This window comes from Schistocerca gregaria, chromosome 6 (genome assembly GCF_023897955.1).
Source record: "Schistocerca gregaria isolate iqSchGreg1 chromosome 6, iqSchGreg1.2, whole genome shotgun sequence".
Taxonomy (NCBI): Eukaryota; Metazoa; Arthropoda; class Insecta; order Orthoptera; family Acrididae; genus Schistocerca; species Schistocerca gregaria.
In genome coordinates this window covers 312,795,439-312,817,815 of record NC_064925.1, presented here as the reverse complement: position 1 = coordinate 312,817,815, position 22,377 = coordinate 312,795,439, and the positions used below count along the sequence as shown (strand labels likewise).

The window sequence follows — 22,377 nt, the reverse complement described above, 5'->3', positions numbered from 1 at the left end:
AATTAGAATTTCACATTGAAGATAAATGTAATAATGTAGAAATGGGACTAGTCAAAAAATTAGGATCATTTCAAAACATATGCAATGTTACCTTCAATGTCGTAAATCAGAGGTTGCACACTCTGAAGGAGAATATTGAGAAACAAGATAAGTGAATTCCTTTTGTCCAATTGCAAATTGCAGGTGTCAACAATTCAGTTGATACTGTGGAAAGGAATTTTAAAGAGAAGCTAGTGACATCAGATACCTTAAATATAAGCAATCTGGAGGAACAAACAGAAGAGTTAATGGACAGAAAAGTAGCCATGATGGTTACCCCTAACAATGTTTCTTCATATTTAGTTTTGGAACTTAATGATACGAAGAAAGACATGGATAGTTTATGGAAAGAATTCAAACTTGTCCATGACAAGGCATAAAACAGACTAAACTTTACCTTATGTTGTGTTATGTAGTATAGTGGTCATTGTTTTTTTGTGGGTAGACTTTCACACAAAATTTAACGAAAAGTACTGGTTTGCATTTGCTCAAGTAAATTTAATATCAGATCCATGGGATCTGGACAGAGTCACATCTGTCCCCCAGGGACGTGAACATTCTGTGTTAATGGACAGAGTGACGACTGTCAATCCCTAGTTATTTTTCGGCATTTCTTCAAACTTAGTTTTCTTGCACCAAATTCCCTTCAATTCTTAAACTATTCTGTAATCTATTCTTGAATTCTTAAACTACCCTATAATTTTAGTATGTAGGAAACTGGATATGACTACAGGATTAGCACCAGGTTAAGAGAATCACAGATGAACACTGATCTCTAGACCTGAAATGAAACGAATAAAATATTATTTGAGTGAAAAGTATAATATCATAGTACTATTCAAACAAAGTGATATCTAATCATGATAAACTGAACAGAGTACTTTATGTGTGCATGAAATATAGTGTAAAGTGAATGACTAAACAGCTATGTTATCGTAGTGTATAATTTTCTATCTTTTAAGAGTATTTTATACCTTTTGTGAGATGTAAAGTGCAGGGGAGGGAAGTGTAGGTAAAAGCATGACTAACACTACACACACATCACACCTTTCAGACAACCCTCGCAGACAAGTGTAACTGATTCTTCAGCATTTGCCATTCCATAGGTATTGCTAAGATTTTTCTTTGGTGGCTTCAAAGGTTAAGGTGAAAATGTCCATTCTGTAGGAGACGTTTAACATCATACCTCCTCCAGCTTCTCACTCAAGTACCAGCGAAGTAGGGATCTTGGGGAACGGGGGAGAGAAGGGTTTTCCTGTCTTTGGGGCTATCTTCTTTCTCTTCTTCGATCTTAGCAACCAGTTCTACTTTTTCCTTTCTTACTTCTAATTTTAGTACCAGTCTATCTTTCCCTCTTTCCACATGCATATACTTCTATCGCTGAAGTCTTTCTTATTTTCCGTGGTTTCAATAACCTCCAACTTATTTCATATAAGTAGGCTGAAGAATCAGGATACACGAACAAACATATACATACACGCAAAGATGTACTTAAGCACAGACAGAAGAATTACAAATTAGGAACCTGAAGGACGTCAGAACTGCCGAGGGATGTAGAGGAATAAAGATACACATATATCTGAGTAGATGCACATATTGCATTGTTGATATGTGAGGTTCTGCATCGTTAATTTTTGTTGCTCTCAAAAATGTAAATGCCATGCTAGTCCTTTGAGAAAAGGCATCGTATCTATAGGGAGTTAGTAAATACAGGTAGACATAGCATCTATGATGTGTGGGCATGATATCTGTCTATATAGTAGGAGTTAGGATTGAAAGAGGCCTCTTGGGTATTAGAGGGAGTACTGGAAAGTGGAGTTAAGGTAAAAAGTAGATTTGTAATTGTACCAGAGGTTATTTAAGAATAGTATACATAAAGATGTATGCTAGGGCAATGAATCAGGAGGCCCACTCAAGAAGGATATGGAGGGCGCAATCGACATTCATGGGATGAGAAAAAGGGTGAATAGGCAGACCTAGGAAAAGCTCACCTATACTGCGTGAATGGGGGCACCAAGAAGGGGGGTTTACCTGTACCATAGGAGGATAGGAATAAGAAAGGGTAATCCTAGGATCAACCCATGTAAGATAGAGGTACTGTTCCTAAAGGGAACAAGGGCAGTATCATGACAGAAGTCACATGTTTAAAGGAAATAGTCTGGTAAGTTTGGATACCATACATTAATAGCCTTATTAAGTTTCAGGTCACAAATGTATTCATGGGTTATGCACACCTGTAATTTATGATTGGAAGAAGAATAGAAAACGAAGATTTGGTACTCACGAATTTTTGGAGATTGAAAAGAGGTAACTCCAACATGGATTGCAAGGGTCATGTATTATAATTGTGCTAAAATATTCACAGTTATTAGTAGAAAGAGAGGCACTGTTAAACAATTATTTTGTGTAATTGTAAATAATGAATATGTATAAAATATTGTGTGTTTGAGCTAAGGGGAGGGATATCTAGTGCCTCGAGAATTTCAGTGTACGTTCTAGAGACACTTGGTTTTCCACTGTCTCAAACACCCGATATTTTAAGTAAGAGGGAGAGAGAGAGGAGATGTGACTACCTCGCAGCCACTTTTTGAGTGTGCAGGATGGATTTGTATCGTGAAAATACTACAATAGTGACAGTCGATCGGTGTGGACAAGTGTTTGCAGCGCGCGCCATAGAAGCTGTATGTCCTGTACAAGGAGCAAGCATGCTCTATTCTTTGATGGTGTAACAACTGTATTGTTGTGAACAAATGAATTATGTATTGAACTAAAGACATTTACATTTGGCTTTCTGGTGTTGGACTTGCAAGAAGCAAGAACTGGTTTTATAGGGGTTATTAAACCAAACATATTGTAATTGTATGTGTTAGTATCTAATGGTCCAAGATGGGGTTGACTCATAAGAGTTGAACACTTGTGTTTGTGAAGTTGTTTTATTGTGGAGATGAAAATATAACAGAGTTAAACAAAAGTATCCTGAGAGTACAGAATCGTATCATGAGTAGAAAAGAAGTCTATTTTGAAATTCCCTTAACCAGAGTCTTCAGAGAAGAAGAGTTTGTGAAGATCAACAGAGCTGTCTGACCCGAGAAGAATATCAGCTGCACACAAGACGTGTTAGTCTTGCACCCCAGTACCACACTGTCTCCTGTCATCCAAAAACCGTTAGCAAGGGGGTGAAGCAGTGAACAGGGCTCAGTACAGTGCCATGTTGAAGAATGAACTAAAGCCAGCAATATGGAGCTGTCAGAGAGGACTTCTATTTAGAGGCAATCTTATCCTTCATGACAACACATGCCCCCACGCTGCCATACCAACTCCTGTCATCATTCACAGATTGAGATTTCAGGTCATACTGTATCCCCCATGAAGCCCTGATATTGCTTGTTTGGATTACCATATGTTTGGACCCCTGAAGGACGATTTGAAGGTGATGATGAGGTTAGGGATGCGGTGCACTCTTGGTTGTGGGGAAAACTGAAAATCTTTTATCCCAATGGAACAAAAAAGTTGGTATGATGGTATGAGAAATGTATTGAAAAGGAGAGGTCGAGGAATGACATCTTGTTTGCATCCATTAGTGAAATATATGCTTAAAAAAATAGTTTGCTGTTACTTTATGAATCATCCTCATATATTGCACATATGCCTCAAAGAACGCAAGTAATTATACATATAACAGAGATTTTCCAAACTCAAATTCCATCCAAGATTTACCACTCTTCAAACACAGAACTTCTGCCTTTTTACTATCTGTTCTACAAGATGTACAACTTTTGTTTCTGCCGATTTTTCCCCAACATTTGAGGCTTCAATGAAACAAATTGGTTACACATGTATCATTCAAAGTATATTCCATCGCTGGCCACTACTTTCTCCCATCTTTCGGGCAGTGTATGAATCTCATGTTGAAAAGATTGTTCATCTTTTAAAGCGATCCACGAATTGATCCAATTTGTGACTTCTTCATGAGATCAGAAGTGTTGGTCAGCCAGGCCATGTGCCATTGATCTAAACAGGTGATAATCAGAGGGAGACGTGGAAACATTGATAATATGGTGGATAGGGTAGGAGTTCCCATTTTAATGTTTCCAAGTACGTATTGACCTCTTTTGCAATGTGGGGTTGAGCATTGTCATGCTGCAAAATTGCTTTATTGTGTCTCTCGCTGTATTGAAGCCGTTTTGTCTTTTAATGCTCTGCTCAAATGCATTAATTGCGTTTGATAATGAGCATCTATGATTGTTTCACTTGGTTTTAACACCTCACAGTACACAATACCGAGCTGATCCCACCAAATGCAGAGCATGATCTTGGAGCCGTGAATATTCAAGTTTGGCCGTTGACATGGAAGCATGGCTGGGATATCCTCATGATTTCTTGCGTTTAGGGTTATTATAATGAACCCACTTTTTGTTCCCAGTCACAATGCGATGCAGAAATCCCTTCCATTTTTGCCTCTTAAGCAACTGTTCACACATTGTGAAATGGTTTGCTGTGTCACTCCCACTAATCGTGCCAATTCTTCTTGAGTTTGATGCGAGTCTTCAGTCAGAAATGTCTCCAATTCTGCATCTTCGAAAACATTCTTTCTTCCACCACTATGCTGGTTTACGAGGTTAAAATTGCCGTTCTTTCACGAATAGCGTCCTTACCAGATGTACTTGAGACCATTCGGTAAGACTCAGCTGCTGTTTTCTTCATATTGAAACAAAACAGTAACACCTCCTGTAAATGATGAGAATTAGGCTCGTAAACTGACATTTTCAATCAAGAACAACTTTATATTGAATGAGGTTATGTTGAAGAAGGTCTAATCTAACTGCCAGATGTCTGCAATCTCTTTCTTTTGACCGCTACTTACTGTTGTCGCCACCTACCGGCAAATGGCAGAAGCAAAGTTGTACACTTCGTAATTTTTCATTTATCTGTAAATTTTTTCTTGGAATTCAACCTTTATGAGGCAAATAAGAGTGTGGAAGAGGGGGAATCTGTTGGAGAGAAAAACTGCTGCATTCTAAATATGTGATAACAGATAACGGTTTTATGCATAAACTTCAATTTGATTACATTCCACACATTTCTTTTTCTCCATTGATGCAGAAGCATTATTGAAATTCGTCTTCTGCTTGATAGTATTATATGCTCATTTTGAACATACCACAGTATTGGCTCTACTACTGGTGCAATATGTATGTTCATAACCATAGCAGCACCCATAGGAACCAATTATTTTTAATAATTATGAATTTTCAATAATTATATGCTACTAAGTGGCAAAAGGAAATACAAACACCTTTGTAGGCATATGAAAGAAATTTGAGGATAAATTAGGAGGAAACACATAGTGCATAAAACTTATCTCTGGTACCTGTCAAAGAATTTAGGCACTCCAATATTCTGATTCTCAGTGATATATGGAGAAATACAATAATCTGAAAGTGGCCGTGACATTATTTGTGCAGTACATCGTTCTGCTTTTAGTTGATGTGATTCCAGAGATTGCAGCACACATGTCACACTGAAATGGCCATTTGCCATCGGACATTGGCAAAAAATAAAAATATGGTCCAGCAAGTGGATCAGCAGTTCGCGTCTTGTTACTGAAGCCCCTAAAGTTCAGTTCCCAAATGCAACTTGGATTTTGACTTTGACTTGGAATACTATGAGATACTGCATTGTTGAATATGTTCTGGTTTTGCTCATCAGTACTGATTTAGGCATATATTACTAGCAGTAACAGCATTCTCTTCCTTCTGCTATTCTGGCCAACAGGTTGGCATTAATATTGGTTATTACACATTAGATGATTCGCGACAATGATCTGTGAAACAAAAGGCACTTCACTAAGAATGCCCTGCTGATTTGCGGACCTCTGTGTTAATAGACCCAACAGTGTTTTCACTTTTTCTCTGACTATTTAACTTCCAACTGACATCACTTCAAAAGTACATGATGATCTCTGAAGGACACACACATATTTTTTTTATATTTTGTATTCCCTGTGTCGTACCCATCTTGAATGTTTTATCAGAAAGAAGAGAGAGGCTCATAATATTTTTCATACATAATGAAAATTATGTGAGTGTAGCCACAGTTGCCACATTTCCTAAAGTGAAACTCTCTGATTTCCAGACACAGTCTTAGTATTTTTCCCTGACAAAATTTGACACCTAAAGAGTAAGTAAACAGGTAAGTTCACAGAAAAAGTAAGGAATTCTGCATTTCTGAATGTATTTTTAACTCTTAATTCTGAATGAAGAGCAACTTATTGTCACCTTTACAGGATTTATGATCTTAAGGGTAAGTAAACAGGTGAGTTATGTAAATAAAAGCCAGTTTTAGTAAAAGGATTTTTGTGTTTATTAATGAGTTAAACTTTGAATGAAGAGCATCCATACAGGATCTATGAACTTTCCAGGCAACATAATCCATCAGATCAGACAAGAAACATAAAAGGAATGTTTTGTATAACATAACAGTTTCAAAAATAAGAATGATAGCACTGAGGTATGTACTTTTAGAGTAACATTTTTTCTGCCAAATAATACTTAGTGTTTGTCAAACAATAAAAAGTCAAACACACAATTAAAGATCAATCAATGAAACCTGTGAAAATCTCTCTGTGAGAGAAGTGATCTCTTCATCATTTCCACTTATTTCAATGGCCCTTGGCTAGTATCTGTGACTTTTTGACCCATTAAGTACGCACCACAGTCCAGAGTCCCTGGATAAATCATGGAAATCCACTGATTTACACCACACGTGAATGGACCCAGCCAGCTGGCAGATCAGAGAGACTAGATACAATGGGCAGAACCTGCACTTCAGTGGGAAATGACATGCCTCAGATAAGTGGGGCTGATCCATCAGATACCCACAGAATTGGCCCACAGTTCTGGCCTGTTGTGGAAATCAACTCGTGTGTGGCCAGCAATTCACACCCACAGTCATGAGTTACGAACATCATGTTGATAAACCGAGACCGCAGTGATCAATCTGTGCAGCGGATAACTTGTGTGAATACTCTGAGATCCAAACATACCACTTCTCATGCCTCCCTGCTGCTCTCGTTGCCAGTTGTTCAGCTAGTGGTTAGCACTGGTGGTGGCACTGGCTGCAAACTGAGGGGAGTGGTGTGGAGGTCAAAAGTGGTAGGGAAGGTGGTGTAGGGAGGCAGCACCTGACACCCAGCAGCTACTCAGCTGCTCCTGGCCAGCAATAATGCATAGTGTCTCCATAAACAAACCATTTCATCTGTTGAGTCAAAAATGAAATTTTCCAGCATTTTTTCGAATTTCCCAGACCCATTTGAAATTCCATGATTTCTAGAACTTGTGGCAACCCTGGTAGCACAAACAGACTCAAGTGCCTAGTACTATTGTTTAGTCAGAAAGTGTACTTCATCTCAACTGCAAATTACGTCTGACAGAGTACTTAACTTTAAAGCTATTTTGCTGAATCTCACCTGTGACAGAAAGAACTAGTAACGGATCCATCATAGGTATTACAGCAACAAGTTCTCTCATAGTAAATGGTCCTGCTGGGTGGATCATATCAGACCTGAATGTTCCTGAATTCAATAAGACCAGATCAGCACCAGTTGCAGCTAGCACAACATCACATACCCAGTTGCCCAAATTGGTCTCGCAAGTTCGTACACTTTCAAATCTGCCATCCAGTGGAACAGCAAATGATCCTAAAACTTCATCCATTTTACCTTCCATGATACCTAAGAATGAAATCAAAAGAAATGACTTCCCATGCTGAACTACAATTCACACAATATATAATGTTTTAGAATTAAAGATTCACTTACTTGAATATTTCTCCAAAGCTTTGGACAGTATAGCATCCTCACAATATTCAGAGGAAACATTAATCTCTTCTACGTTAACATCAATATTGTTTTTATCAAATGTAACAGTGATTTTTGAAAATTGCCGAAAATCTGTCCCACTTTTCACAACATATTTACCATTCACCTGTAATTCCACACAAATGAACTTACCAAATGACAATAATGAACTAATTAAAAGTAGTGAAAGGCAGGAAGTTCAGAAACACACAGTCACATTTAGATCTCACTCAGTCATCATTGGATTTTACAGCATGACTTCTTGCAAAGAAGAGAACTTTCATTGACAAGAACATATTGAAGGAATATGCTGCCAGACGATCAAAGTTATCACAAACTGCTTCTGAATTCTATACTAATAACAATTACTAATAGCCTCATTATTTGGCATCAAAAGAGCACAACTGTTTTACTGACAATTATTATTTACAGTTTTACTTAGTCTTTAGTAAGGTTATACTACTTAGCTGCAGTTTATTTTGTAACATGTGCTTTTCACTTACATATTAGTCACTAGTTGCCAAAGGAAATACATGGTGCCCCAAACTCTTAGGATCAAATTTATACACAAGGTTCAGGATCATAAATTTAATACATTCAAGCAACCATTAATTGTTTTCTGTAGATATCATCAAGTAGGAGATCCTTCTAAGATGTGGAATGAGTCAAGATATACATTAACATGAGACAAAGACATCACAGAAACTTCATCTGTATAGAATGAAGTATCACTATGCTGTTTAACACTATCTGTGCTTAAGCCACATAAAATTGAGTAAATCAATAAGAAAGCTGCTACTTTAAAAAAGCACATGTCTCCTCAATTTTATTGTATAGACGCTGTTTACCTGCTATGAGTAACTTAATATTTACTTGGGAAAAATATATTAAAAACAAAGATTCCAAGACTTACCAAGCGGGAAAGCGCTGGCAGACAGGCACATGAGCAAAACACACAAACAGAATTACTAGCTTTCGCAACCGATGGTTGCTTCTTCAGGAAGGAGAGGGAAAGACGAAAGGATGTGGGTTTTAAGGGAGAGGGTAAGGAGTCATTCCAATCCCGGGAGCGGAAAGACTTCCCTTAGGGGAAAAAAAGGACAGGTGTACACTCGCGCGCACACACACACACACACACACACACACACACACACACACACACACACACATATCCATCCGCACATACACAGACACAAGCAGACATATTTAAAGGCAAAGAGTGAGGGCAGAGATGTCAGTCGAGGTGGAAGTACAGAGGCAAAGAAGTTGTTGAAAGACAGGTGAGATATGAGCGGCGGCAACTTGAAATTAGCGGAGGTTGAGGCCTGGCGGATATCGAGAAGAGAGGATATACTGAAGGGCGAGTTCCCATCTCCGGAGTTCGGATAGGTTGGTGTTGGTGGGAAGTATCCAGATAACTCGGACGGTGTAACACTGTGCCAATATGTGCTGGCCGTGCATCAAGGCATGTTTAGCCACAGGGTGATCCTCATTACCAACAAACACTGTCTGCCTGTGTCCATTCATGCGAATGGACAGTTTGTTGCTGGTCATTCCCACATAGAAAGCGTCACAGTGCAGGCAGGTCAGTTGGTAAATCACGTGGGTGCTTTCACACGTGGCTCTCCCTTTGATTGTGTACACCTTCCGGGTTACAGGACTGGAGTAGGTGGTGGTGGGAGGGTGCATAGGACAGGTTTTACACCGGGGGCGGTTGCAAGGGTAGGAGCCAGAGGGTAGGGAAGGTGGTTTGGGGATTTCATAGGGATGAACCAAGAGGTTACGAAGGTTAGGTGGACGGCGGAAAGACACTCTTGGTGGAGTGGGGAGGATTTCATGAAGGATGGATCTCATTTCGGGGCAGGATTTACTTGACTAGAATGGTACTTTTCAGACAAAATATTGTTACATCTATAAATACTGAGTCATTTTTATACTATATAGTTAATTGTCATACAACTTTCTAACCAACACTGCAACATGTCATGTAGCTAACAGAAATGTTTGATCTCAATGTAGATATTCAGATAATTTGTAGGCAGAGTGGCTGATGAGCTATGTTTTTATTCTTTGAGGTCAGGAATTACTGGCTGGAAACAATTTCTTAGTTTTTCATTGATGACCAACTCATACCTTATATCAACATCTTCAGCTCATAGTAACTTACGTAGCAATCTCCAGTCTCAATGCACACACAACAGCAATGCAAAATTTTACATGCTCTCTCAAACAGCCTTCTGTTTTATGATGGGTCAGGCAGCTGGAACCCTACCAACTAGTTTCTCTAAAATTTCTGTTGGAGTTTCACACATAAATAACTTTGAAAACTTCACAGGAATTACAGCTGATGATCATACAAGTCATGGAACAGTACCAGTCTTCCAATATAATGTGTGTGTGTGTGTGTGTGTGTGTGTGTGTGTGTGTGTGTGTGTTGTTCAGGTGTTCACAGACATTAATGTCAAAGTGTGATGGTGCACCATCATGTTGAAACCACATCTTCTAGTGAACAACAAGATATACAATCTCCAGCAACTGTGGAAACATATCGCAAATGAACATCAATCACTACTACAGTGGCAGCTGAAAACACCATCACAGATGAAAGACGCATTGAGCAGCGTGGTATTGACTGGATATCCCATTAACAAAACTGACTTCTAGAACCAAAATCATTTTGCCCAATTAATTTCACATGTAGTTTACAATAGGGGTATAATTGCTGCTCCACTCTTACTCCCCAGATTGTAGGCCTCCAAGGTGAGTGTTTCACAAACAAGTTAACAGGTATTACTCAGAATTTCCTCCAACATGAGCAAACACTATCTTCCCAAATTAAATTATGGAAACAATTCTATGTCCACGATCTTCATCAGCTCCCTGTAGCTTGAATTATCCAGTTTCTCCAACAAATTTCTTTCATAACATTGCCTGTTGCAAAACTTTTCACTGTTAATTCATTCAGCTTTCTGGGCATTGCATTCTGCTACACCACACATTAAATGCGTACCAATATAAGTTCCTGTTATGAGTAATGATTCACGTCGAAAAATCATCCATGAACTGTAAACAGTAGTACAGTCTACTGTGGACAAACACAGACAATTTTGTCTGTTTTTCAAGGTAGGACTATCAATATTGATACAATAAGCAGTCTTTTTTTTATGAAAATGCCAATTTACAAATACATGAATAAAATACATTGATGATTCAAGACCTTGTGCTGGCTGAATATTCATTTGTGATCATTCTTTTCTTGTTTTAAAACATCTGTTTAATATCCTCTAACATCTGCAACTCTTTGACTTTAAAAGATGGGAATGCACAGTAGATTAGGCATGGAAGACTTATTTTACCCGCAACATTATTCCCTGTATCAATGAGAGCTATCTGTAGTATCAGATGCCACATGGTCAGACAATTCACAGGTACAGATAAGACATCAAGTTTTCAATTTATTTGCTCAATAGACTTTGTGAATTGTTCTATTTCTGGAAAAATCTGCAGTTCTCCACTGGAGATTACTGTCATGAGTAATACAAAATGCTAGTCACACAGTTCCCTAAATTTGAGAGTAACTGAGATGGTGATGTTTTAGGTTCGTTGGTTGGTTGGTTGATTTGGGGGAGGGGACCAAACAGTGGGGTCATTGGTCCCATCAGATTAGGGAAGGATGGGGAAAGAAGTCAGTTGTGCCCTTTCACAGGAACCATCCCGGCACTTATCTGAAGTGATTTAGGGAAACCAGGGGAAACCTAAATCAGAATGGCTGGACATGAGTTTGAACTGTCATCCTCCCAAATGCGAGTCCAATGTTTAACCACTGCAGCAACTCGCTCATTGTGATGTTTTGCATGGGAGATTTCTGAGAAGTGGAATATGAACCAATGGTTAAGAAAATAAATCATTTGTTCACATTTACCCTTAGTTGACTATATGAGTGCCATGGTAATGAAGAGATGATGTAGCAGTATTTTTCATTAAAATTATCCAAACGTGTTTTGTCTAGAACTGGAATCAGAGTCAATTCAGTAACACTTTTTCAACCAAAAGCACATTAGTAAGTTGAGAAAGATATTACAGGTATAATGCAGCCATACAACACAGTAGCACACAATCACAATGTCAACATTTCAATATCAACAGATAGACAATTACCAGAGAAGACAATGGGTAAGTATGAATCTTATGTGTCAAGAGAAATTGAGCAGATATATACAGCAAATACTGTCATATATGCAAGTGTGAGCATAGCTGAAGATCTTTGTTGTACAGATTTTTAAGCTGACATTTGTTTAAAAAATCTCTTGTATTGTATGATTAATGATATCGACATAATGATGGATGAGTATTACTGGAAGTCAAAGGAGAAAACCACTGAATCTAAAATTTGCCACATTAAAATAAAAGACTTCATTTAACTTCACTCCCGTATGTTGCAAGCAAAATTATAGACTGATCTGTCTCAAAGTTCCATCCATCTCAATCAATTTTCAGCAACTATCCACAGGCAGATGTTTAATTATGCACAAAAGATAGCTGCTAAGCTGGTAAGCCTGTAGACAGTTTCAAAAGAGTCATTAATGCTGTTTCCCAAACTGACATTACATTTATGGATTGTGGACATCTTTCTTGTGATATGTGAATATTCCAAACTAAACGTACTGCTTTGTTCATTCAAATGACAAACACTGAATCCATGATCATTTGACAGAACTTCTCTGTCAGTGTTCATACAGCTTTACAGGAAATGATCAACACATAATACACATATGTACACAAACCACTAGAAGATCATGACATTGTTATTTTCATAATTATGCCCATTAAGAAACCAATATTTTTTTCCATTATCTGTCTTGGTTAGTGACCATGGAACTGCTGCCATTTCCCCAAAAACACAGCACAACAGACAAAAGTAAACAGGAACAGCCTCCTGAGGGCAAACAGCCAATTTGAGAACTACTAAATGGTGTAATCAACAGTGACTGACTCCTGTTCTAATTTCCAGTAAGTAATCACCAATAAATATTATCATTGAATAAAGTCTGCGAAGAAATAGCATAATCAATCAAGTGAAACTATAAGTAACCGTTTTCTTGTGAATCAGAGTATTTGACCTACATTGCTGACTAAAATGATATGTCATGCAGACAGTAACATGAACTACTTATACAAGTTTATTAATAACTGTTGACTGCATTCAGCCCATAACTAGCAGTAGCTAATGTATCTCCGTATACACATCAGTTTATATATTCCTAATGATCTAATGTCAGCAGAAAGACAAAACCAGTCATATTGTGAATTACATGATAAACAGTGATCAAGATGGGCAGTTATTAATAAAGTGCCAAATCTGATCGCTGGCTTGTATACAGACTTTGTGTTACTGATTAATAAATTTATACATGTATTTGGGCACACTTGAATATTCTCACTACTAATTTTTAATGAGTAAGACATTGATGTATGGTTATTTTAATTAGTGTCTTAGTAAAAAGTAACAATATGAGAAAATATTTCCTGACATTTTGTTTTCCAGTTTAAGAATGCATAGGACACACAGCGTCATTTTTAAGTACCTCTGGGGCTTCAGAAGATGACTGCACAAAATCTACAAGAGATACAGGAAATTGACATACATAAGCAGATAGAGCATTTTTAGACGGTTGTAGCTCACATTACAGGTGCTGGTGCTCATCTTGGACACTGTTTGAGATGTGGCAAAAGCCAATACATGTGTGCTATTCATTGACACGAATTTTCCAGGAAGGCACAACTGGCCCATTTTGCAAATATGTTCATTGGGTTACCTATATGCATCAATGTGACAATGCAGAGCAGAGGGCTTACAACGAAACTTGAAGACGGCACAACCTACAGGTGCAGTCTGTAATGCAAGTATTCTCTGAACCACGAGCAGGGACCCCTTTACTCGTGGGCCAGTGATACAAAGCAAAATATATAGCAAATTCTCTCTGATTCTATGGTAATCTATCATGGAATATATGTGTTCCAATGGTACTCACAGGGTTAAGTCCACATGGTATAGAGGCAACTTATTAAAACACATGGATTTGCCACTTGGGATATAGCACGTTGCTGACAATAATGACAAAAATTAATTCCTTAATTTCCATTGCTAGAAAAAAATTCTGTTTTGAATCATTTTTAGAAACCACAAATACATATTATTTAAAAACATTTATGAAATTTGCAGTTCGACGCTGTCACTTACCACTTCATTTGCTACATCATTACTTCTTTTCAAGAAAGTCATACTCTGAAATTATTTATTTATTTATTTATTTATTTATGGACAATTTGCATTGTTTGTGTGTAGTTCAAACACACAGTAATCATTCAAACAATATTTGTAATTATACATCCCCACAATATTAGTTTGTTATGTTATATTTTTGTGTAGTTTATGTCACTATTATATTGCACGATGGCTCTTGATCATAACAGTTAATTGCCCAGATGAAAACCTGCCTAAATAACCTGCTTGTCAGTTTAAATAATCCTCAACTGTCCAGAAACTTTTATTTAGTAAATTGGTTTTTACTGACAGCATGCTCTTTGATCTCTTGTGGAAATCAATTATATCATTTTATTCCATTGTACAAGCAAGTTTTTGAATTTCAGTTTTGATTTTCCTGTTGAAATGTAAATGATGGCCATATCTGGTCCCATGTTCAAGTATTGACTCGTTGGCTTAGTACTGGTGAATGTTTTTTCTTTATAGAGATAACTGTTTGATAAATATGTTCCCAGGGATCTATAAAGATACCCAAAGTTTAAAATCAGGCAGTTCAGTGGACTGCTCTTTGTTATGAAATTGACATATGCACAATATGTTGTTCTAACACGAGCTGCTAGACACTGAAGATATTGTTGGCAATGATGACACTGTCGGCAAATATTTTCTTCTTAAACCGTTTTAATGCAATAATTTCACTGCACAAGAGTGCATTGCTACCAGCAGCACTTTTTAAATTGTGGGCTACCAAGGTTCATAGAGACACCACCCCATCTAACTTCCATTATCTGAATTTGCCTTTCAAACAAAACAACATACGGAACTTTGTGGCAGATTAAAACTATGTGCTGGACTGAGACTCGAACTCGAGACATTTGCCTTTTGTGGGCAAGTGCTGTACCAACTGAGCTACCCAAGCATGACTCATGACCTGTCCTCACAGCTTCAATTCTGCCAGTACCTTGTGTCCTACTTTCCAAACTTGAAATTGAGAGGACGTGTCATGAGTCATGCTTGGGTAGCTCAGTTGGTAGAGCACTTGCCCGTGAAAGGAAAAGGTCCCGAGTTTCAGTCTCGGTCCAGCACACAGTTGTAATCTGCCAGGAAGTTTCATATCAGCACACAGTCCGCTGCAGAGTGAAATCTCATTCTGAGAACTACATACCATTAAACTTATATTCCGGTAACGACTACAGCTCTGCCATGATTGATAACGTACTACGAAAGAAGTAAATCACAGTTACACCACTTCAGTATTCTGGCCAACAGGAACCAGTCAATAGTTACGAAAACTGTAGCACCATCCCATAGTTAGTTAGTTAGTTAGTTATATTACTTGTTCCATGGATCATGAACACGATTCTTTCGTAATGATGTGGAACGTGTCAAAGTACACAAGATTCATTTATCCCATATAATCATTGTTATGTTGGCAAAACTTTCAGATTATCTTACTAAACAGTTAAAGTCTCAGAAATAAAGGCCTGCATTCTATATTATCAACAGCACATCAAATTTTTTATTGAACATTAAGGACAAATTGCAATCTTTTGCACAGAGTAGTGTATACAAAATTACATGCAAACACTGTGGTAAAGTAAATTGTGACCAGTCATGCAGTGCTACAGTAAATAAGCTGTATGAATATGACAGAGGCTGGAGGTAAGGAAATGCAGATTCAACATTAGCCAAACATATCTTAACAGAAAACCAAACATACAATGCAGCATGTAAGTTTCACCTTCTGTTAAGAAAAGTAAAGACGATCCCATGGGAAATACTGAAATCAATAAGCATATGACACATATCGCAAGCTTAGTATTAAATGACCAAATTCAAGTTTCCTTTTTCCCCCTCTGTTAAGTTTTTGTTATACAAATATTAGATTGCAATTCAACTTTAATTTTCATATATTGTTAAATATAACTCCAAATAAAACTATTTTTTTAATTTAAATGTAACTGTTTGTGTGTGACATACAAATCTAATACATTTCTGTGCAAACACTCCACACATCATCATTTTTGTATCCCTTTTCTTCCATCTGAGAATCCAAAAGCCAGAAGCCAAAAGGCAGTTCTGGCTAAATAAATATTTCCTATTTGATATTAGTCTTGTAATATATAATACATAATTTGGACTGCTCATCCACAAATACCTGCAAAAAGTCTAGCTCATTTATGAAATACTGTACATTTAGAGGAGCAATCTGGTTTTAGACAAAAGACAGACAACAAGGTACATGATATGCAGTAAGACTCTTGCGAATTTTGAGAGAGAGATTTACTGGAAAGGGAAAACCTGAAAGGTGTCTTATAATGTAACTTAGGATAAGCTCGCCAACTATGAGAGAAAAAGAGTAGGGTGGAAAACAAGATGACTTATAAACCCATTATATTTAAAATGAAAAGCATCTGTGAAAGTGGGAAGAAAGACTGCGAACTAGACAGAAGTAAAAAAGGAGTAACACAAGGCTGCTGTCTGTTTCTTATACTTTTCTGTCTGTACCTAGCAAATATGACTGCCCACTGTCCACTATATGACAAAGGGGTAAAAACTAGAGGAAAAAGAACATTGTATTTGAGGTTTGCAGATGACATGGTCCTTCTAGCAATAGATGAAACAAAATTACAGGATATACTGGATACTGTTGAAGCTAAAGGGAAGAGTTATGGAATGAAAATCAATATAAAGAAAACAAAAATAATGGCCCTAGAAGGAAATAAATGGGGTGAATATAACACTGAATGGAGAAATATTAGAGCATGAGCCGAACTTTAAATACCTAAAAAATAGGATAAAAAGCAACTAGAAGAATAGCACAAAAATTAAAACCAGAATAGTATTGGAAAAAGACACTTTTTGTAAGAAAATGTGAGTTTTTTTGCAACAATCTGGACAAGATTTAAGGAAACGACTAGTAAAGTGTTTTGTGTGGAGTGTCATTCTACATGGTACTGAAATGTGGACAATGCGGAAGAGAGATAGAGCAAAGCTGGAGAATTTTGAAATATGGATATGGCAGAGGATGATAAGAGTAAGTTAGATGGTCAGAACAAAAAGTGAGGAGGTACTGAGAAGAGTGGGAGAGTAAAGACAATTACCAAATGTAATAAAAAGATACAAAAATAACTGGATTGGATATTTATTAACAAAGAAGGAGAGGCTTATAACAATGGGAGTAGAGAGGTAGAAGGGAAGAGGAGACAAAATAGGAAGTAGTTATAGATCCTGGATGATGGGCTGGATGGCATCACATACAGAAACATTAAGGGGACTGTACTGTGAATAACTGTCAAAAATTGATTTTTAAATCTTTGTCTTACAAAATTCTCTGTAGTTTTCTGAACAAGAAAAAATTTACTTCCAGAAAATGGGCGACAGAAAGCACCAAAATTTAAGGAATTTAAAAGTGGCTGCACGTACCATGACATTCTCATGGCACACAGTCAGCTCTCTTAAAAATAAAGTTTTACTCTCATTTGTTTCCTTCTTATGACTTTTTAGTTCCTTAAGTTGGCTAACCTGCAAAACCTTTATAGTTCCTTATATTTTGTTTATACAGAGAGTTTAGTCATTGTTTGCTGTTGTTTTGGCATGAATATTTTGTTTACAGTGAAGTAATTGTGTGTGTGTGTGTGTGTGTGTGTGTGTGTGTGTATTTCTTATTGTGTGCACGAGTTTCTTATCCCACTTGAAAGCAATGAGAAGAATTACGAAGTTCAGTGTTAAACAACATAAATTGTATGTAAATCATTTCACCAAACAGATTAACTCTGCTGATACTGAAATACAATCTGATACAACACTTGAACCAGCTTCAACTAGGCTGATAATATATATACACCAACTGTTGATTCAGGTTATACTATTGTTGAACTCTCTGTTCTATCTGAACTAATAAATAAATCTTTGCAGTGTAAGGAATGAGGAAATAGCAGTATGAAGGTAGTTGAGAAGATATGTGCTAAGAGAGGTTGTGCATCAAAATTAATAATTGTTTCTAAATAAAGGAAATGTGGTTATACTTGTGGAGTAACTAAACAGAGAGTGTATAACACAAATAATAAACTTGCTTATGCTATAAGGTGTATAAGCAAAGGGTACAGAAATGCACAAATTTTCTATGCTCTTATGGACTTGATCTCCCCCCTGCAATGTTCAACAGGTACAATAAAATTATTCTACAGACTTTAGAAGAAGTAGCAAATGATAGTATGAAAAATGCTGTTCAGCACAGTGTAGACATGAATGACAGCAATACATGTGTGTCTGCAGCCCTGGATGCATCCTGGCAATGAAGAGGCCATAGTTCCCAAAATGGTGTAGTGACAGCTATCTCCTTGGATAATGGTAAAGTCACTGACGTGGACTGCATTACCAAGTGTTGTCATGGCTGTACTTGTGGAACTGAAAATTATAAATGTTTGATTAATTTTAGTGGTTATAGTGGAGGGGTGGAATCTGAAGGTGGTGTGAAGATATTTCGAAGATCCGTGGAGAAATGTGTGATGTATACATATTACCTAGGAAATGGAGAGTCAAAAGGATACCAAAAAGTTTGTGAATTCAAACCTTATGCTGACAGAGAATTTGAAAAAAAATGGAATTTGTTGGACTTGTCCAGGAAAAGCTAGGTACAACATTGAGGACCATGAAGAGGAATTTGAAGGGAAAGAAATCAGCTGATGGTAAGTGCATTAGTGGACATGGTCGGCTTTCAGACAAAGAAATAGACAGGTTACAGTATTATTATGGACAAGCCATAAGACAAAATAAAAATGACCTTCAAGGAATGAAGAAGGCAGTATGGGCTACCTTCTTTCATAAATCCTCCACAGATGACAGGCAACCTATGTCATGCACTCTACTCAGATGCCAAAGGGCTGTTGCTAAAGGTGAGACCTACAATCATAAACATTTTTTGCCATTTGCTATAATGGAAGTTATAAAACCTATACATAAGGACCTTTGTGACACAAGATTATTAGAGAAATGTTTACATGGTAGGTCTCAAGATCCAAATGGAAGTTTCAACAACTGTGTATGGGAATGGATACCAAAAACTGTTCTAGTAGGACTAAATACTTTGAAAATAAGTGTTCTAGATGCTGTTTTATGTTTCAATGACGATGCAATGTCAAGGTTTCATGTTATGGAACTGATAAGATTGCCTGGTGGACTAAATATGCATAGAGCCATTGACCGAAGGAGCAGTAAAATCGGTGTTGGACACCACCAAAGAAGGAAGAATATGAAGAAGAAGAAGAGTGAGGAAGAGAAGGGAAGAACAATAACACAGGAAACAAGATAAATATGGACTTGGTATGCATTAGTGCCATGCAAGTTAAAGTATTTCATGCTTTGGTACACTTTGGCTAAAAACTATTACAGATAGAGTATACTGTCTTAAAATATGCTTAACTAAAAGGCAGACCACTCTTTTGTCTTAACGTTGAAAATAAAATCCTGTTTTTGAAGAAAAAATCTGAGTTCCTTTCCAACATTTTTGGTAATCATACTTAAATATTTTTTGTACCACATTTTATGACAGCACCATCTTTTAAATAGTCTGCTTTAAAGATAATAGTGTAAGGAACTTACAGGAAAAAAATACACCTTCTACCTTGTTTGTATTTTGAGTAATGTATACCTATGATGTACATAAATAATTAGTGTAGTTTATTTCACTTGCAACAACAAAAAGATTAAAAAAAGTGTGAGAGCTAAAGCTGTGGTTCATAGATAAAAATGCTCCTAAAACATTTCTTTAAAAAAGCATTATAAGGGCTTACAAATCTTATTCTTTGAGTTACACCGGCAATTTTTTCAAGGTTTCCCCAGGTATTTATGGACCAGTCCCCTTAAGAAGGAAGCAATGTTTTATTGATGATGACGATGATGATGGGTGAAGGTGACATTGGTGATGACATTTAGATGTATCATCCTCAAGGGTGTAGCTTCTACTCGGCTGTAAACTAGTCTGTAAAAATCACAACTATCTGAGACTGTATCATGGCAGAATGGAATGACACAAACAGAATCTAATGGTAGGGTATGATACTCAAGACACTGCTGCATCCTGCTACTAGTGCATGTGATGTGAGTGCACCAAGTGTGGGTCACCACGTATGTGCATTTGTATCATCTTCAGATAGGTCATGCACACATCACACATTTATATTCGTAGCTTGGTGCTGGATACTGGCTCTCTGACAAGAATAATGGAAACAATTTTATATATCGCTGCGAGTGCTAGTTATATGGGAATTTGTGTCTAAACAGAAATTTCTTAACTTCGTGTGGCAGTTTTGTGGTTAATATCGAACTGTCAGATTCAGTTTTAATTGCTTACTGCCCACGTAATTGGCCACTATTAAAAATAAACACTGCGTGTCACGATAAATTCGCCACCAGCCAGCATTTGCAGCACACCTGACGAATACTAGAGAGACGATCGCCAAGAAAGATAAGATTTTTTAAAGTTTTAAACAGTTCGATGAGTTTTGTGTTCATAATATAATATCGTTGTGCTTGCAAATTTATTCCTCTAGACTGTTGTTCACATGAATGTCGAAAAACTGTATTGCAGAAAGGACAGACTGAGGTAACGAAGTTCCGTATATGATTACTCATAACGAGGTGCGTAAGATTTTTTTGCTTATGGTATTCAAAGATTCACATTACTGCAACTGTTGTGAGGGGCATTAGTAGTGGAGACTGGCCTAAGCAGAGTATGGGCTAGTATACTGACGAAGACATCATGTTTTTTGGGTGGTGCCTCTTTCTAATGACTGATGTTGCAATAATACGAATGAATGCGCACGAGAAACCACTATAAACAATTTGTGCCATTCGCTACAATTTCTTCTGTTGTTGTATATGTGATTGTGTTTTGGTAAGCACTTTTAAATATTTCGCATTCTACACATTTTAATGCTATATAATACATTAAAGCCTTATGGAATATATTGTTAATCCTTAACGCACAGAATTTTATGGTGAATTAAATGCTATACATTTTTAGAACTATTTATATAACATGTGGACAGTTAAGCCATATTTCATCGGTCATCAACCATCTTGCACCTTGAAACAGAAAAAGATTTTCCATGGAACTTATAGTACTTGCAAGTGAGCGTGATTCTTTAATGTCTTAACAATTTTACGTATCTTGAAAATCGAAGTTTGTGGCTTGCCAGCAACCTATATTTCAAAATATACCTACATTTTGTAAGCGGTTTTTGATAATATTTCTGCTTATTTTGATTCTGTTTATTGACTACTGGTATGTAATATAATAACAATCTAAGAAATAGTAGCCAACTATATCAGTGTGCGCTGCCTGCTGGAGGCCACATGTGGGAGGCATCTCCGTTGGGCCATCTGCTGGTGACTTACACATGTATATGTGCAGAGCAGCCCTGACTACTCTCTATTCTACTCTAGTTTTGTATAGTGCACATCCATTGTTCTGTGTCTAGCAGAGCACTGATAGGCTATTTCCATATTTGTTCAGAGGTTATGATTAAAGACCTATTTGTATGACTTGGATTGGGTTTGTGTATTCCTTGGTTACTACAAAATTTGCAATGAGGATGGGATGGTATCTGCATGTGCATTCTTTAAGTGCTGTTTCATCATGTTTATTCATTATGGATGCCATGCTACCAGCCATGATTGACCAGCTTAACTTCAGGTGTGAACACTTTGTTGGCTTCCATAATAGACAGGGTACCAGTCCACTGTTCAATCCATGCACTTTTGCTCCATATGATGATTCAGCCAAGGATTGGGAAGCATATGAAAAAAAGATTCGGACAGCATTTTTTGGCTTTTGGTATGACAGACTCGAATTTGTGCAACACCTTCTTCCTCTCATGGATTCCACCTAAGGTATATCAATTAAAGTGTCAGCTTACCCCTTTACAAGTATCAACAGCTCTTATTTTTCATCACATGTGCAGTTTATTGTCCAACTACTATCACACACAAGTGCATGTCATAGTGGTGAAAGTTGAATTCTACTGGTGCTGCAAGAAAGCAAACCAGTGATACATGGCCTGGGCAGCCGAAGTTCATAGCCTTAGCCATAAGAGTCAATTCATTATTGATGCCCAGTTCCGTTGTTGTGTGCCATGTGGGCTCACCACCTTTGAGCATGCCCAATTCTCCACACATTCTAGCCCCTTGCTCTGGTGCCTGCACAGCACAT

The 22,377-nt window shown here is 37.3% G+C and overlaps 1 protein-coding gene across 3 annotated transcripts in view; it reads right to left on the bottom strand.

Moving 5' to 3' along the window:
- LOC126278552 (mannosylglucosyl-3-phosphoglycerate phosphatase) overlaps nucleotides 1–22,377 on the bottom strand; it is a 207,180-nt gene that overhangs the window by 54,433 nt on the left and 130,370 nt on the right. For all 3 annotated transcript variants that reach the window (XM_049978739.1, XM_049978740.1, XM_049978741.1), the window contains 2 exons: nucleotides 7,859–8,024; nucleotides 7,508–7,771 (listed from right to left, as the gene is read on the bottom strand). In XM_049978739.1, coding sequence (XP_049834696.1) covers nucleotides 7,508–7,771; nucleotides 7,859–8,024 — 430 coding nt within the window. The remainder of the gene's footprint in view (nucleotides 1–7,507; nucleotides 7,772–7,858; nucleotides 8,025–22,377) is intronic.